Consider the following 20,043-nt stretch of genomic DNA (forward strand, 5'->3'; position numbering starts at 1 on the left):
AGAGGCAGCCCAGAAACCTGAACGATGCAGAGAAGATGTGTATGGAGGAGAGGGAATCACGGCTGCAGTGTCTGCAAATCTGGGCAAGACCTCCATAAATGTCCCCACCATGAAGCTGCAAACAAAGCTTTCTAGACAAAAAATGAGGTTCTAAAATACTTTACTCCTCCCTATGGGTGGTACGTCACAGAGATCGGCAGCTCCTCCCTATGGGGGGTACATCACAGAGATCGCCCGCTCCTCCCTATGGGGGTACGTCACAGAGATCGGCCGCTCCTCCCTATGGGCGGTACGTTACAGAGATCGCCCGCTCCTCCCTATGGGGGGTACGTCACAGAGATCGCCCGCTCCTCCCTATGGGGGGTACGTCACAGATAACGGACGCTCCTCCCTATGGGGGGGTACGTCACAGAGATCGGCCGCTCCTCCCTATGGGGGGTACGTCATAGAGATCGCCCGCTCCTCCCTATGGGGGTACGTCACAGATAACGGACGCTCCTCCCTATGCGGGGTACGTCACAGAGATTGGCCGCTCCTCCCTATGGGGGGTACATCACAGAGATCGGCCGCTCCTCCCTATGGGGGGTATGTCACGGAGATTAGCCTCAGCTGCCTAATAATAAAAGTACTAAGATACTCAGCACAAGCCTACTAAAATACTATAAAGCAGTCTCCAGAAAAAAACATACAATAAAGTCCGCTCTAGGTATACCAAGAAAAGGGCAATCGAGTTTGCTGTAACGCGCACACACGTACGTACGCAACATAGGAGCAACAGTAGTTCCTTCAGTGATGTCACTTGGAGCGTTATCCAGACGCTGTGAGCTAGCCTTAGTATTGCCACAGGCCGGAGCACACTTCCGGAGAGCCGGAGTTGTTCTTATTCCTTACTTATGGAGGAGGATCAATTTTAACTGGACCCGGGAGAACTTTTCTCGCCACGAAATTAACCCGGCATCTATCTTCAGGCCAATCCATCCACCCTCGGCATTGGATATGCATGAAGTTATGACACCTCGTTCAGTTTACTGAAGTCATTACCGAACCGGTGTGCCATCTGGCTTAGGAATGACAACAATGGGGCTCAACCATTCACTTTTTGACTCTTCAATGACCCTTGAAGTCTAACATATCTCTGACCTCTTCACATATGGTCTATGCACTTCTGGTACCCTGTATGGTTTCACGTTAACCCTCTACCTGCGGCCCTAAGAACACATCTGTGTTCCCAGGAACAAACTCTTTTGTCTCTTATATATCAGACACCTCTGGAATATTTTTACAAGGTTTTTTTTTCCACTGACATTGGCTCATCTGGGACAACCTTACTGGGGGGGGGGGGGGGGGGGTCTTGTGCTGACAGAGACTCTCTGTCCTTCCATGGAAAATTTACATGACTTTTGACTACCTGGCACCTTATAATACACCTCTCGCACTCTCTCAATCCCCTCATACAAATTTCTGCACAGTTGGGACTAACACCAACCCTCGATCCCCCAAAGGTTCTACCTGTTGCAGACACGGCCGCATGTGGTTGCACTGGTCCTTGACTATTGGCATGACAGCAGCAATCCTATCTTGTATAAGCTCTATTACACATTTATGAGGGGTGTGCTCCTGCTCCTTGGTTTCCGTAGCAATAAGGAGTCCACGTGGGTGTAGGCCATCCGCCAGCATGAGGATTCTGGTACCTCACATAATATAAGGCACAAGGCGGTCCCGATCTCTTCTCGTCTTTAACATGCCCTGCTATAGCCTGTGCTATTACACGCGCAGACACACTACCGCCGCCATCATTGTGTCACGGTCTCGTGATGAGATGAGGGGATGAAAGTCAATAGACTGGGGCCCTGATGGGTGCAGATGGGTCTGGAGGAATCAAAGGAAAAGGGGCAAATGGATCGAAGAATTGGGGGAACGGTCAAGTTGGGTGGAGGAGGCCGGATGATCTGGGGTTGTTCCACACACAAAGGTGTTGGATACTTGGGCAGACTGATGGTGGTCTCGACGCTATAGGTGGGTATCCTACAAGATGGGATACTTCAAACACTCGAGTACTATGGGTATGAAAAGCGTGACATAGTGTTCCAGCCGGACAATAACCAGAAGATTGGGGAAGAACAGTGACCTGGAGTGGCTGGATCGGCCCACACAGTCCGCGGACCTCAACAAATCCCAACACGTGTGGGTACAGGTGAAGGAAAGACTCTATTCATACCCAAGTATGCCCCCTGTATACCCTTCCAGCACAGTATACGGTGCCCCCTGTATACCCTTCCAGCACAGTATACGGTGCCCCCTGTATACCCTCCCAGCACAGTATACGGTGCCCCCTGTATACCCTCCCAGCACAGTATGGAGGTGCCCCCTGTATACCCTCCCAGCACAGTATGGAGGTGCCCCCTGTACACCCCCCAGCACAGTATGGGGTGCCCCCTGTACACCCCCCAGCACAGTATGGGGTGCCCCCTGTATACCCCCCAGCACAGTATGGGGTGCCCCCTGTATACCCCCAGCACAGTATGGGGTGCCCCCTGTATACCCTCCCAGCACAGTATGGGGTGCCCCCTGTATACCCTCCCAGCACAGTATGGGGTGCCCCCTGTATACCCCCCAGCACAGTATGGGGTGCCCCCTGTATACCCCCCAGCACAGTATGGGGTGCCCCCTGTATACCCCCAGCACAGTATGGGGTGCCCCCTGTATACCCTCCCAGCACAGTATGGGGTGCCCCCTGTATACCCTCCCAGCACAGTATGGGGTGCCCCCTGTATACCCCCCAGCACAGTATGGGGGTGCCCCCTGTATACCCTTCCAGCACAGTATGGGGGTGCCCCCTGTATACCCTCCCAGCACAGTTTGCAGGTGCCCCCTGTATACACTCCCAGCTCAGTATGGGGTGCCCCCTGTATACCCTCCCAGCACAGTATGCAGGTGCTCCCTGTATACCCTCCCAGCTCAGTATTGGGGTGCCCCCTGTATACTCTCCCAGCACAATATGAAGGTGCCCCTGTATACTCTCCCAGCACAATATGGGGTGCCCCCTGTATACCCCCCAGCACAGTATAGGGTGCCCCATGTATACCCCCCAGCACAGTATGGGGTGCCCCCTGTATACCCCCCAGCACAGTATGGGGTGCCCCCTGTATACCCCCCAGCACAGTATGGGGTGCCCCCTGTATACCCCCAGCACAGTATGGGGTGCCCCCGTATACCCCCAGCACAGTATGGGGTGCCCCCTGTATACCCCCAGCACAGTATGGGGTGCCCCCTGTATACCCCCCAGCACAGTATGGGGTGCCCCCTGTATACCCCCAGCACAGTATGGGGTGCCCCCTGTATACCCCCAGCACAGTATACAGTGCCCCCTGTATACCCTCCCAGCTCAGTATGGGGTGCCCCCTGTATACCCTCCCAGCTCAGTATGGGGTGCCCCCTGTATACCCTCCCAGCTCAGTATGGGGTGCCCCCTGTATACCCCCCAGCACAGTATAGGGTGCCCCATGTATACCCCCCAGCACAGTATGGGGTGCACCCTGTATACCCCCCAGCACAGTATGGGGTGCCCCCTGTATACCCCCCAGCACAGTATGGGGTGCCCCCTGTATACCCCCCAGCACAGTATGGGGGTGCCCCCTGTATACCCCCAGCACAGTATGGAGGTGCCCCCTGTATACCCCCCAGCACAGTATGGGGTGCCCCCTGTATACCCCCAGCACAGTATACGGTGCCCCCTGTATACCCTCCCAGCTCAGTATGGGGTGCCCCCTGTATACCCCCAGCACAGTATACGGTGCCCCCTGTATACCCTCCCAGCTCAGTATGGGGTGCCCCCTGTATACCCTGCCAGCTCAGTATGGGGTGCCCCCTGTATACCCCCCAGCTCAGTATGGGGTGCCCCCTGTATACCCTGCCAGCTCAGTATGGGGTGCCCCCTGTATACCCCCAGCACAGTATGGGGTGCCCCCTGTATACCCCCAGCACAGTATGGGGTGCCCCCTGTATACCCCCAGCACAGTATGGGGTGCCCCCTGTATACCCCCCAGCTCAGTATGGGGTGCCCCCTGTATACCCTCCCAGCTCAGTATGGGGTGCCCCCTGTATACCCCCCAGCTCAGTATGGGGTGCCCCCTGTATACCCTCCCAGCTCAGTATGGGGTGCCCCCTGTATACCCCCCAGCTCAGTATGGGGTGCCCCCTGTATACCCTCCCAGCTCAGTATGGGGTGCCCCCTGTATACCCCCAGCACAGTATGGGGGTCCCCTGCTCACCAGTCGGTGGAGCTCCTGGCACTGAGGATATCCTCCCGGGCAGTGATGAGGGACAGGCTGTAGGTGTCCAGGTTCAGGGCGCTCATGTCATCAGGGTCAGGGTGACTGTGAGACTTCTTCCCTCTACAATGTCTGGGATGATGCTTCTCCTCCTCCCTTTACCCTCCTCCTCCTCCTCCTCCTCCCCCCTCACCCTCCTCCTCCTCCTCCCTCACCCTCCTCCTCCTCCTCCTCCTCTCAGGCCTCCACAACTTTCTTACCCAACTCCACTAACTCCAGGACTCAAGGTGCCCCCAGAGCTCTCACTCCTGAGACATCTCTATTCTATGGCTGTCACTCCTGAGACATCTCTATTCTATGGCTGTCACTCCTGAGACATCTCTATTCTATGGCTGTCACTCCTGAGACATCTCTATTCTATGGCTGTCACTCCTGAGACATCTCTATTCTATGGCTGTCACTCCTGAGACATCTCTATTCTATGGCTGTCACTCCTGAGACATCTCTATTCTATGGCTGTCACTCCTGAGACATCTCTATTCTATGGCTGTCACTCCTGAGACATCTCTATTCTATGGCTGTCTCTCCTGAGACATCTCTATTCTATGGCTCTCACTCCTGAGACATCACTATTCTATGGCTGTCACTCCTGAGACATCTCTATTCCATGACTGTCTCTCCTGAGACATCTCTATTCTATGGCTCTCACTCCTGAGACATCTCTATTCTATGGCTCTCACTCCGGAGACATCTCTATTCTATGACTGTCTCTCCTGAGACATCTCTATTCTATGGCTGGCTGTCACTCCTGAGACATCTCTATTCTATGGCTGTCACTCCTAAGACATCTCTATTCTATGGCTGTCACTCCTGAGACATCTCTATTCTATGGCTGTCTCTCCTGAGACATCTCTATTCTATGGCTCTCACTCCGGAGACATCTCTATTCCATGATTGTCTCTCCTAAGACATCTCTATTCTATGGCTGTCTCTCCTAAGACATCTCTATTCTATGGCTGTCTCTCCTGAGACATCTCTATTCTATGGCTCTCACTCCGGAGACATCTCTATTCCATGATTGTCTCTCCTGAGACATCTCTATTCTATGGCTCTCACTCCTGAGACATCTCTATTCTACGGGCTATCTCTCCTGAGACATCTCTATTCCATGACTGTCACTCCTGAGACATCTCTATTCTATGACTGTCACTCCTGAGACATTTCTATTCTATGGCTGTCTCTCCTGAGACATCTCTATTCTATGGCTCTCACTCCGGAGACATCTCTATTCTATGGCTGTCACTCCTGAGACATCTCTATTCTATGGCTGTCACTCCTGAGACATCTCTATTCTATGGCTGTCTCTCCTGAGACATCTCTATTCTATGGCTGTCACTCCTGAGACATCACTATTCTATGGCTGTCACTCCTGAGACATCTCTATTCCATGACTGTCTCTCCTGAGACATCTCTATTCTATGGCTTTCACTCCTGAGACATCTCTATTCTATGGCTCTCACTCCGGAGACATCTCTATTCTATGACTGTCTCTCCTGAGACATCTCTATTCTATGGCTGTCACTCCTAAGACATCTCTATTCTATGGCTGTCACTCCTGAGACATCTCTATTCTATGGCTGTCTCTCCTGAGACATCTCTATTCTATGGCTCTCACTCCGGAGACATCTCTATTCCATGATTGTCTCTCCTAAGACATCTCTATTCTATGGCTGTCTCTCCTGAGACATCTCTATTCTATGGCTCTCACTCCTGAGACATCTCTATTCTACGGGCTGTCTCTCCTGAGACATCTCTATTCCATGACTGTCACTCCTGAGACATCTCTATTCTATGACTGTCACTCCTGAGACATCTCTATTCTATGGCTGTCTCTCCTGAGACATCTCTATTCTATGGCTCTCACTCCGGAGACATCTCTATTCCATGATTGTCTCTCCTAAGACATCTCTATTCTATGGCTGTCACTCCTGAGACATCTCTATTCTATGGCTGTCTCTCCTGAGACATCTCTATTCTATGGCTGTCACTCCTGAGACATCTCTATTCTATGGCTGTCACTCCTGAGACATCTCTATTCTATGACTGTCTCTCCTGGGACATCACTATTCTATGGCTGTCACTCCTGAGACATCTCTATTCTATGGCTGTCTCTCCTGAGACATCTCTATTCTATGGCTGTCTCTCCTGAGACATCTCTATTCTATGGCTGTCTCTCCTGAGACATCTCTATTCTATGGTCCTCACTTCTGAGACATTTCTATTCTATGGCTCTCACTCCTGAGACATCTCTATTCTATGGCTGTCTCTCCTGAGACATCTCTATTCTATTGCTCTTACTCCTCAGACATCTCTATTCCATGACTGTCTCTCCTGAGACATCTCTATTCCATGGCTCTCACTCCTGAGACATCTCTATTCTATGGCTGTCTCTCCTGAGACATCTCTATTCTATGGCTGTCTCTCCTGAGACATCTCTATTCTATGGCTGTCTCTCCTGAGACATCTCTATTCTATGGTTCTCACTCCTGAGACATCTCTATTCTATGACTGTCTCTCCTGAGACATCTCTATTCTATGGTTCTCACTCCTGAGACATCTCTATTCTATGGCTGTCTCTCCTGAGACATCTCTATTCTATGGCTGTCACTCCTGAGACATCTCTATTCTATGACTGTCTCTCCTGAGACATCTCTATTCTATGACTGTCTCTCCTGAGACATCTCTATTCTATGACTGTCTCCTGAGACATCTCTATTCCATGGCTCTCACTCCTGAGACATCTCTATTCTATGGCTGTCTCTCCTGAGACATCTCTATTCTATGGCTGTCTCTCCTGAGACATCTCTATTCTATGGTTCTCACTCCTGAGACATCTCTATTCTATGACTGTCTCTCCTGAGACATCTCTATTCTATGGTTCTCACTCCTGAGACATCACTATTCTATGGCTGTCACTCCTGAGACATCTCTGTTCTATGGCTGTCACTCCTGAGACATCTCTATTCTATGGCTGTCTCTCCTGAGACATCTCTATTCTATGGCTGTCACTCCTGAGACATCTCTATTCTATGACTGTCTCTCCTGAGACATCTCTATTCTATGGCTCTCACTCCTGAGACATCTCTATTCTATGGCTGTCACTCCTGAGACATCTCTATTCTATGGCTGTCACTCCTGAGACATCTCTATTCTATGGCACTCACTCCTGAGACATCTCTATTCTATGGCTGTCTCTCCTGAGACATCTCTATTCTATGGCTCTCACTCCTGAGACATCTCTATTCTATGGCTCTCACTCCTGAGACATCTCTATTCTATGGCTGTCACTCCTGAGACATCTCTATTCTATGGCACTCACTCCTGAGACATCTCTATTCCATGACTGTCTCTCCTGAGACATCTCTATTATATGACTGTCTCTCCTGAGACATCACTATTCTATGACTGTCTCCTGAGACATCTCTATTCTATGACTGTCTCTCCTGAGGCATCTCTATTCTATGACTGTCTCTCCTGAGGCATCTCTATTCTATGACTGTCTCTCATGAGACATCTCTATTCTATGACTGTCTCTCCAGTAACCTCTCTAGTCACTCTCTCCTGTCACCTCTTTAATCACTGACTGTCTCTCCTGTCACCTCTCTAGTCACTGACTGTCTCTCCAGATTGCAGTTTTCCTTTTCCCTCAGTGATTGGTTGCCATGGTTACCACCCTGGACACTCTCCTCCATACTCCACATCTCTGCTTGCTGTCAGTGGATGAAAGGCTGCTGTATCCACCCTGTATCTCAGCTGTGCGGTGGATACACGTGTATCTAATGCCGACTATCCACCTCCAGCTACAAATCTGAGGCCTGTATCCACCGCACAGCTGAGATACAGGTCACTACCCCCCATAATCCCAGTATACAGCCCCCCATAACACCAGTATACAGCCCCCCATAATCCCAGTATACAGCCTCCATAATCCCAGTATACAGCCTCCATAATCCCAGTATACAGCCTCCAAAATCCCAGTATACAGCCCCCCATAATCCCAGTATACAGCCCCATAACCCCAGTATACAGCCTCCATAATCCCAGTATACAGCCTCCAAAATCCCAGTATGCAGCCCCATAACCCCAGTATACGGCCTCCATTACCCCAGTATACGGCCCCCATAACCCCAGTATACAGCCTCCATAACCCCAGTATACAGCCCCATAACCCCAGTATACGGCCTCCATTACCCCAGTATACGGCCCCCATAACCCCAGTATACAGCCCCCATAATCCCAGTATACAGCCCCAATAACCCCAGTATACGGCCCCCATAACCCCAGTATACAGCCTCCATAACCCCAGTATACAGCCTCCATAACCCCAGTATACGGCCCCCATAACCCCAGTATACGGCCCCCATAACCCCAGTATACAGCCCCCATAATCCCAGTATACAGCCCCAATAACCCCAGTATACGGCTCCCATAACCCCAGTATACAGCCTCCATAACCCCAGTATACAGCCTCCATAATCCCAGTATACGGCCCCCATAACCCCAATATACAGCCCCCATAACCCCAGTATACAGCCCCCATAACCCCAGTATACGGCCCCCATAACCCCAGTATACGGCCCCCATAACCCCAGTATACGGCCCCCATAACCCCAGTATACGGCCCCCATAACCCCAGTATACGGCCCCCATAACCCCAGTATACGGCCCCCATAATCCCAGTATACAGCCCCCATAACCCCAGTATACGGCCCCCATAACCCCAGTATACGGCCCCCATAATCCCAGTATACGGCCCCAATAACCCCAGTATACGGCCCCCATATCCCCAGTATACGGCCCCCATAACCCCAGTATACAGCCCCCATAACCCCAGTATGCGGCCCCCATAATCCCAGTATACGGCCCCCATAACCCCAGTATACGGCCCCCATAACCCCAATATACGGCCCCCATAACCCCAGTATACAGCCCCCATAACCCCAGTATACGGCCCCCATAATCCCAGTATACGGCCCCCATAACCCCAATATACGGCCCCCATAACCCCAGTATACAGCCCCAATAACCCCAGTATACGGCCCCCATAGCCCCAGTATACGGCCCCCATAACACCAGTATACAGCCCCCCATAACACCAGTATACAGCCCCCCATAACCCCAATATACAGCCCCCATAATCCCAGTATACAGCCTCCATAACCCCAGTATACAGCCCCCATATCCCCATTATACAGCCTCCATGATACCAGTATACAGCCCCCCATAATACCAGTATACAGGCCCCATATAGCGGCAGGTGTACAGGATGGGGGGGGTCGGGGTCAGGTGACACCGACATTAATATTACACACTCCATATGCTGCTGCGGACATATAATCCCCCGGCTCTGTGTCTGCCCCCTCCCCCCACCATGCTGGTCATGTGACCCCAGGTGCATAATAACATATAATGCATCACCTGTGTGTGAGGCTCCGCCCCCCACTACAGCTGCTGCTGATGTCATACATTATATATAAATTGGGGGGGGGGGTACATGTGAGCAGATGGGGGGCACATACTTCCCTCTGACCGCCAGGAATGTCTGTCTGAGGAGAACAGTCTGCGGATTATTCATACCAAATAAGGCTGCAGAGCATCCAGGGCAGAGCATCTGCAGAACATCGCAGACCCCGGGCAAAGCATCTGCAGAGCATCGCAGACCCTGATCAACGCATCTGCAGAGCATTGCAGAGAGACCCCGGGCAAAGCATCTGCAGAGCATCGCAGACCCTGAGCAGAACATCTGTAGAGCATCGCAGACCCCGGGCAAAGCATCTGCAGAGCATCGCAGACCCTGATCAAAGCATCTGCAGAGCATCGCAGACCCTGAGCAGATTATTTGCAGAGCATCGCAGACCACGGGCAAAGCATCTGCAGAGCATCGGAGACCCTGAGCAGAACATCTGCAGAGCATCGCAGACCATGGGCAAAGCATCTGCAGAGCATCGCAGATCCTGAGCAGAACATCTGCAGAGCATCGCAGACCCTGAGCAAAGCATGCTGCAAATCATTGCAGCCCCTGTGCAGAGCATCCTGCGGAGCACTGGCCAGGCATCATTAATGGCTGCAGCTCCCCCCGGACCGCCTGACTAATGACACATTACACCCCACATCTGCCGTCCACCTTGATGTCACCGCCTGGATGCTGAGCTCTCCACGAGAAGCCGCTGCTCTCATCTGTAATAGAGAGGCTCATTGCTAGAGGAAAGTGCCAGAGAGTCCATGTACAGTATAATACTGCCAGAGAGTGCCTGTATAATACTGCCAGAGTGCCTGTATAATACTGCCAGAGAGTCCATGTATAATCCTGCCAGAGAGTCCCTGTATAATACTGCCAGAGAGTCCCTGTATAATACTGCCAGAGAGTGCCTGTATAATACTGCCAGAGAGTGCCTGTATAATACTGCCAGAGAGTGCCTGTATAATACTGCCAGAGTGCCTGCATAATACTGCCAGAGAGTCCATGTATAATACTGCCAGAGAGTGCCTGAGTAATACTGCCAGAGAGTGCCTGTATAATACTGCCAGAGTGCCTGTATAATACTGCCAGAGAGTCCATGTATAATCCTGCCAGAGAGTCCCTGTATAATACTGCCAGAGAGTGCCTGTATAATACTGCCAGAGAGTGCCTGTATAATACTGCCAGAGAGTCCATGTATAATACTGCCAGAGAGTCCATGTATAATACTGCCAGAGTGCCTGCATAATACTGCCAGAGAGTCCATGTATAATACTGCCAGAGAGTCCATGTATAATACTGCCAGAGAGTGCCTGCATAATACTGCCAGAGAGTGCCTGCATAATACTGCCAGAGAGTGCCTGAGTAATACTGCCAGAGAGTCCCTGTATAATACTGCCAGAGAGTGCCTGTATAATACTGCCAGAGAGTGCCTGTTTAATACTGCCAGAGAGTGCCTGTATAATACTGCCAGAGAGTGCCTGTATAATACTGCCAGAGAGTGCCTGTTTAATACTGCCAGAGAGTGCCTGTATAATACTGCCAGAGAGTGCCTGTATAATACTGCCAGAGAGTGCCTGTATAATACTGCCAGAGAGTGCCTGTATAATACTGCCAGAGAGTGCCTGTATAATACTGCCAGAGAGTGCCTGTATAATACTGCCAGAGAGTGCCTGTATAATACTGCCAGAGAGTCCATGTATAATACTGCCAGAGAGTCCATGTATAATACTGCCAGAGTGCCTGCATAATACTGCCAGAGAGTCCATGTATAATACTGCCAGAGAGTCCATGTATAATACTGCCAGAGAGTGCCTGAGTAATACTGCCAGAGAGTCCCTGTATAATACTGCCAGACAGTGCCTGTTTAATACTGCCAGAGAGTCCATGTATAATACTGCCAGTGAGTGCCTGTATAATACTGCCAGAGAGTGCCTGAGTAATACTGCCAGAGAGCGCCTGTATAATCCTGCCAGAGAGTGCGTGTATAATACTGCCAGAGAGTGCCTGAGTAATACTGCTAGAGAGTCCATGTATAATACTGCCAAAGAGTCCCTGTATAATACTGCCAGAGAGTGTCTGTATAATACTGCCAGAGAGTGCCTGTATAATACTGCCAGAGAGTACCTGTATAATACTGCCAGAGAGTGCATGTATAATACTGCCAGAGAGTGCCTGAGTAATACTGCTAGAGAGTCCATGTATAATACTGCCAGAGAGTCCCTGTATAATACTGCCAGAGAGTGTCTGTATAATACTGCCAGAGAGTGTCTGTATAATACTGCCAGAGAGTGCCTGTATAATACTGCCAGAGAGTGCCTGTATAATACTGCCAGAGAGTGTCTGTATAATACTGCCAGAGAGTGCCTGTATAATACTGCCAGAGAGTCCATGTATAATACTGCCAGAGAGTCCCTGTATAATACTGCCAGAGAGTGTCTGTATAATACTGCCAGAGAGTGCCTGTATAATACTGCCAGAGAGTGCCTGTATAATACTGCCAGAGAGTACCTGAGTAATACTGCCAGACAGTGTCTGTATAATACTGCCAGTGCCTGTGTAATACTGCCAGACAGTGTCTGTATAATACTGCCAGAGAGTGCCTGAGTGATACTGCCAGAGACTGCCTGTATAATACTGCCAGAGAGTGCCTGTATAATACTGTCAGAGACGGCCTGTATAATACTGCCAGAGAGTGCCTGAATGATACTGCCAGAGAGTGCCTGAGTGATACTGCCAGAGTCCCTGTAAAATACTGCCAGAGACGGCCTGTATAATACTGCCAGAGAGTGCCTGTATAATACTGCCAGAGAGTCCATGTATAATCCTGCCAGAGAGTCCCTGTATAATCCTGCCAGAGAGTCCCTGTATAATCCTGCCAGAGAGTCCCTGTATAATCCTGCCAGATAGTGCCTGTATAATACTGCCAGAGAGTCCCTGTATAATACTGCCAGAGAGTCCCTGTATAATACTGCCAGAGAGTGCCTGTATAATACTGCCAGAGAGTGCCTATATAATACTGTCAGAGAGTACCTGTATAATACTGCCAGAGAGTACTTGAGTAATACTGCCAGAAAGTGCCTGTATAATACTGCCAGAGAGTCCCTGTATAATACTGCCAGAGAGTACCTGTATAATACTGCCAGAGAGTGCCTGTATAATACTGCCAGAGAGTGCCTGAGTGATACTGCCAGAGAGTGCCTGAGTGATACTGCCAGAGAGTGCCTGTATAATACTGCCAGAGAGTGCCTGTATAATACTGCCAGAGAGTCCCTGTATAATACTGCCAGAGAGTGCCTGAGTGATACTGCCAGAGAGTCCCTGTAAAATACTGCCAGAGAGTGCCTGAGTAATACTGCCATAGAGTCCCTGTATAATACTGCTAGAGAGTGCCTGTATAATACTGCCAGAGAGTCCCTGTGTAATACTGCCAGAGAGTGCCTGTGTAATACTGCCAGACAGTGTCTGAATAATACTGCCAGAGAGTGCCTGTATAATACTGCCAGAGAGTGCCTGTATAATACTGCCAGAGAGTCCATGTATAATACTGCCAGAGAGTCCATGTATAATACTGCCAGAGAGTGCCTGTATAATATTGCCAGAGAGTACTTGAGTAATACTGCCAGAAAGTGCCTGTATAATACTGCCAGAGAGTCCCTGTATAATACTGCCAGAGAGTACCTGTATAATACTGCCAGAGAGTGCCTGTATAATACTGCCAGAGAGTACCTGTATAATCCTGCCAGAGAGTACCTGTATAATCCTGCCAGAGAGTACCTGTATAATCCTGCCAGAGAGTGCCTGTATAATACTGCCAGAGAGTGCCTGTATAATACTGCCAGAGTCCATGTATAATACTGCCAGAGAGTGCCTGTATAATACTGCCAGAGAGTGCCTGTATAATACTGCCAGAGAGTGCCTGAGTAATACTGCCAGAGAGAGCCTGTATAATACTGCTGTAGTGTATAGTTGAGGGAGGTCCTGTATACCAGTAGTGTATAATTGGGGGGGCTGTATACCTGTACTGTATAGTTTAGGAAGTACTGTATATCTGCAGTGTATAGCTGGTAGAGGTCCTGTGTCCCTGTATAATACTGCCAGAGAGTGCCTGTATAATACTGCCAGAGAGTGCCTGTTTAATACTGTCAAAGAGTACCTGTATAATACTGCCAGAGAGTGCCTGTATAATACTGCCAGAGAGTGCCTGTATAATACTGCCAGAGAGTGCCTGTATAATACTGCCAGAGAGTGCCTGTATAATACTGCCAGAGTGCTTGTATAATACTGCCAGAGAGTACCTGTGTAATACTGCCAGAGAGCATCTGTATAATACTGCCAGAGAGTGCCTGAGTGATACTGCCAGAGAGTGCCTGAGTGATACTGCCAGAGAGTGCCTGTATAATACTGCCAGAGAGTCCCTGTATAATACTGCCAGAGAGTCCCTGTATAATACTGCCAGAGAGTGCCTGAGTGATACTGCCAGAGAGTCCCTGTAAAATACACTGGAGGGGAGCCTGCACCATCTAACAGCGGTCTGTGCGGGCGGATGATGGCGGCCTCTGTCAGTGTAAGTTACGCTCCGGCCGGGTAATTTACATACTCGCAGCGGGATATCAATCCCCCTGCGAGTATATAGTGTCATAGGATTGAATGACACTGGAGCCGCAGTGGATTTCGCTACGAATTCGCAGCGTGAAATCCGCTGCGGATCCAGTAGGTGTGAAGGCACCTTAACAGTGTACAGTGTATATATAGTGTATACAGTAAGGGGCTTACCTGCTGGGTGGTGCTGTTAGGGAATGTATACAGCATGGGGGCTACCTAGGAGGGGGGGGTATACAGCATGCGGGCTACTTGAAGGGGGGGAGTGTATACAGCATGGGGGGCTACCTGAAGGGGAGAGTGTATACAGCATGGTGGCTACCTGCAGGGGGGAGTGTATACAGCATGGGGGCTACCTGCAGGGGGGAGTGTATACAGCATGGGGGCTACATGCAGAGGGGAGTTTGTACAGCATGAGGGCTACCTGAAGGGGGGAGTGTATACAGTATTGGGGCAACCTTCAAGAAGGGGGGAGTGTATACAGTATGAAGGCTACTTGCGGGGGTGGAGTGTATACAGTATAGGGACTACATGCAAGGGGGGGGGGGCGTACTGAGTATTGGGCTACCTGCAAGTAGGGGAATGTATAGAGTATGGGGCCACCGACAGGGGTCGGAGTGTATACAGTATGGGGGCTACCTTCGGGGGGAGTGTATACAACATGGGGGCTATCTACAGGGAGGGAGTGTATACAGTATAGGAGTACCTGCAGGGGGGGATGTATACAGTACAGGGGCTACCTGCGGAGGGGGGGGGAGTGTATACAGTATTAGAAACTTTGAAACCTCTTCTGTGTTGTCCTCATCGAGGATAAAAGGTAGTGCTGAAGAGGGTCAGATTATGAGGATGCAGGATTGTGTATGCACTTATTATTATAAGCTGCGGGTTTTCTGCACACACACCTTACTTATGGTCTGCAGTCGGTGGGGGTGGGGGGGACCCTAAACTACACACTACAGGTATGCAGGACCTCCACCAACTATACACTACAGATATACAGGACCTCCACCAACTATATACTACAGGTATACAGGACCTCTACTAACACTACTAACTGTCAATGTTGTATATAACCAAGCTCAGCATAACACTACTAATGTTGTATATAACAAGGCTGATGTTGTATATTACAAGGCTGTATATAGTACTGCCAATGTTGTATATAACCAGGCTGCATATAACACTGACAATGTTGTATATAACCAGGCTCTGTATATAACACTGCCAATGTTGTATATAACCCGGCTCAGTATAACACTGTTAGGCTAGGTTCACACTATGTATCTGTGCGGCTGTATTGCGGGCGGTAAATCATCGGCCGGATTTTTCCGGTTCATATGTACGCTGGAAAGTATACGATATACGGCTGCACAGTGCACACTATGTATGAATCTACGGCCCTATCGTAAACGGACCCTTAAAAAATGAACAAGACCATTGTTTGCGGCTGGAAATGCGGCCGTGGATTGACAGGCGGTCCGTACGGAGTACTTCAAAAATAGCCGGCAATGATGCCGAATGCCGATGCCTCTAATAGTTAATATATTAAATTAATCAAAGACATTTTATTTGTAATAAAGTCCCTTTCGTTGTTCAATAATTTAATTCTAACGAATCCATCATTGTGCAATTAAATATACTGTTAAAATAAATATATAAATAAATGTATATTTATATATATATTTATTTTTTGACAGTATATTTAATTGCACAATGATGGATTCGTTAGAATTAAATTATTGACCAACGAAACTGATTTTATTTCAACGAAAATGTGTTTTATTAATTAAATATTAATTAGTACAGGAAGCTCCATAAGCCGATAATTCATATTGCCGGTAATAGAGCTTTCTGTACTAATCATCACTTTACTTTAATGAAAACATCAAATGTTTCTTCTAATTATGTTCTCACAATAGCATTATTAGAAGAAACATTTAGAATTATATGTGCGCTCAGCTGATTGGCTGATCGGCTCAGCGCACATATAATTAGCGGGTCCGCAGTACAGTGACTTCATTGTGCTGCGGACCAGCGAAGAGGACACATCGGGGTGAGTATAGAGCTCTCCCCACCCCCTCCCCAGCACTGCACCCCTCCCAGCAAGGAAGGGGGGGTCAGTTAACCCCTTCCTTGCTGGGATGGGTGCAGTCTGACATCAGTCTGGCCCCCAAGGGGTTAAGGGGGATACAATACATCCTCCCTTAACCCCTTGGGGGCCAGACTGTAAGCAGCGATCTGTAAAGATGCTGCATACTGTAAGGTGCACAACACCGCTCACAATGATGGGTGTTGTGCTCCTGTTTGTGTGTTTTTTGTGTGTTTCTCCCTTTTTGTTTTTCAGATATCGGTATCCTGTGGATTACGTCGGATTCCATGGACTACGTCGATGACCAGCGTTTTTCAGATATCGGTATCCTGGGGATTACGTCGGATTCCGTGGACTACGTCGATGACCAGCGGTTGTTTGTTGTTGTTTTTTAATAAAATGGTCAATGAGGGGTGTTGGGGTGTTTCTATTTGAATAAAAAAAAAATTTCACTTGTGTCTTGTCTTTATTTCTTTACTTTATAGACTTAGTAGTGGAAGCCGTCTAATAGACAGAATCCATTACTAAGTTGGGGCCTAGTGTTAGCCGGTATAAAATGGCTAACAATAACCCACTATTATTGCCCCAGTACCCAATGCCACCAGGGGTACTGGGAAGAGCCAGGTGCCAGTGGTCCCTGGAGCGTCAAAATTGGCGCTCCTGGACCGGGCGGCAGCAGGCTGGTAAGATTTAGGCTGGGGAGGGCCTAAACCAATGGCTCTTCCCACCCTGGTGTTACCAGGCTGCTGTCGTTTGGTTTTTAACCCGGCTGGTTATAAAAATAGGGGGGACCCTATGCGTTTTTTTAAAATTATTTATTTATTAAAAAAAACCCCGCATAGGGTTCCCCCTATTTTTATAACCAGCCGGGTTAAAAACCAAACGACAGCAGCCTGGTAACACCAGGGTGGGAAGAGCCATTGGTTTAGGCCCTCCCCAGCCTAAATCTTACCAGCCTGCTGCCGCCCGGTCCAGGAGCGCCAATTTTGACGCTCCGGGACCACTGGCACCCGGCTCTTCCCAGTACCCCTGGTGGCATTGGGTACTGGGGTAATAATAGGGGGTTAGTGTTAGCCATTTTATACCGGCTAACACTAGGCCCCAACTTAGTAATGGATTCCGTCTATTAGAGCGCTTCCACTACTAAGTCTATAAAGTAAAGAAATAAAGACAAGACACAAGTTAAAAAATTTTTTTATTCAAATAAAAACACCCCCACACCCCTCATTGACCATTTTATTTAAAAAAAACATTAAAAAAACGCTGGTCATCGACGTAGTCCACGGAATCCGACGTAATCCACAGGATACCGATATCTGAAAAACAAAAAGGGAGAAACACACAAAAAACACACAAACAGGAGCACAACACCCATCATTGTGAGCGGTGTTGTGCTCCTTACAGTATGCAGCATCTTTACAGATCGCTGCTTACAGTCTGGCCCCCAAGGGGTTAAGGGAGGATGTATTGTATCCCCCTTAACCCCTTGGGGGCCAGACTGATGTCAGACTGCACCCATCCCAGCAAGGAAGGGGTTAAGTGACCCCCCTTCCTTGCTGGGAGGGGTGCAGTGCTGGGGAGGGGGTGGGGAGAGCTCTATACTCACCCTGATGTTGTCTCTTCGCTGGTCCGCAGCACAATGAAGTCACTGTACTGCGGACCGGCTCATTATATGTGCGCTCAGCCGATCAGCCAATCAGCTGAGCGCACATATAATTCTAATTGTTTCTTCTAATAATGCTATTGTGATAACAGAATTAGAAGAAACATTTGATGTTTTCATTAAAGTAAAGTGATGATTAGTACAGAAAGCTCTATTGCCGGCAATATGAATTATCGGCTTATGGAGCTTCCTGTACTAATTAATATTTAATTAATAAAACACATTTTCATTGTAATAAAATCCGTTTCGCTGTTCAATAATTTAATTTAAACGAATCCATCATTGTGCAATTAAATATACTGTCAAAAAATAAATATATATATAAATATACATTTATTTATATATATATTTATTTTAACAGTATATGTAATTGCAAAATGATGGAATCGTTTACATTTAATTATTGAACAATGAAAGGGACTTTATTACAACGAAAATGTGTTTTATTAATTCAATATATTAACCATGAGAGACATCGGCATTACTGCAGAGGATGGCAAACCCCGGTAATAGCGATTCATGTAAACTGTTTCCCTGCTTTCCCAGATGCATCCAGAGGTGTTTCCATCACTTTCTTAAGATTTTATTTGTTATTTTTAGTTGAACCAGATTTCCAAGTAAATGACCGTATGTTTTGAGCCGCATGTCTATTTTTTCCCACGGCCGGAGTTTCATCCGCACATTTACAGCCGCATAAAAAATACAGCCGCACACATACATAGTGTGAACCTAGCCTTAATGTTGTATACTAGGCTGTATACTGTATAACACTGCCAATGTTGCATATAACCAGGCTGTCTATTACACGGACAATGTTGCATATAATAAGGCTGTATATAACACTACCAATGTTGTATATAACCAGGCTGTATATAACACTGCCAATGTTGTATATAACCAGGCTGTATATAACACTGCCAATGTTGTATATAACCAGGCTCTGTATATATCACTGCCAATGTTGTATATAACCAGTCTCTGTAAATAACACTGACAATGTTGTATATAACCAGGCTGTATATATCACTGCCAATGTTGTATATAACCAGGCTGTATATATCACTGCCAATGTTGTATATAACCAGGCTGTATATATCACTGCCAATGTTGTATATAACCAGGCTCTGTATATAACACTGCCAATGTTGTATATATAAAACTGCCAATGTTGTATATAACCAGGTTCTGTATACAGTCTGATCACATGACATCTCAGTTTGGCTATTAGGTATTTAGGATGTTTAAAGTTTTTAGTTTATTTCTAACCTACAATTTACATAAACACTGCAGAACTGTCGGGGTATATAGCGTATAAAGGGATATATAGGGCTCCTGGCGATTTCTCCTTAAACAAAAAAACACAAGGGCATAAATTGGCCTCCTGGGCACCTTAGAGCAAATCTAATTAACACACTGACACTTTATACCCGGGCAGCGTCGGCTACATTTTCTAGTATAATACACAGGAGGTGCCGGGGTATATACATATAATACAGATATATACATATAATACACAGGTGCGGTGATATATATATATGTAATACACAGGTGCTGGGGTATATACATATAATACAGATTTATACATATAATGCACAGGTGCAGTGATATATACAGTACATATAATACACAGGTGCAGTGATATATACATAATACATATAATACACAGGTGCGGTGATATATACATATAATACAGATATATACATATAATACACAGGTGCAGTGATATATACATATAACACACAGGTGCGGTGATATATATACATATAATACAGATATATACATATAACACACAGGTGCGGTGATATATATACATATAACACACAGGTGCGGTGATATATATCAGGGCCGGACTGGGACTGAAAATCAGCCCTGGCACTCACACCCCTCCAGCCCACATACC

At 48.0% G+C, this 20,043-nt stretch overlaps 1 protein-coding gene across 2 annotated transcripts in view; it reads right to left on the reverse strand.

The window, feature by feature from the left end:
* Positions 1 to 20,043, reverse strand: part of LOC138797229 (uncharacterized) — a 56,627-nt gene that overhangs the window by 33,663 nt on the left and 2,921 nt on the right. Inside the window, exon 1 of one of the 2 annotated variants that reach the window (XM_069977075.1) lies at positions 4,272 to 4,401. The exons of the other annotated variant lie outside the window; for it this stretch is intronic. Coding sequence (XP_069833176.1) covers positions 4,272 to 4,357 — 86 coding nt within the window. The 5' untranslated portion in view covers positions 4,358 to 4,401. Of the gene's footprint in view, positions 1 to 4,271; positions 4,402 to 20,043 lie in introns of those variants that run through there. 2 annotated transcript variants of the gene reach the window in all.

This window comes from Dendropsophus ebraccatus, chromosome 7 (genome assembly GCF_027789765.1).
Source record: "Dendropsophus ebraccatus isolate aDenEbr1 chromosome 7, aDenEbr1.pat, whole genome shotgun sequence".
Taxonomy (NCBI): domain Eukaryota; kingdom Metazoa; phylum Chordata; class Amphibia; order Anura; family Hylidae; genus Dendropsophus; species Dendropsophus ebraccatus.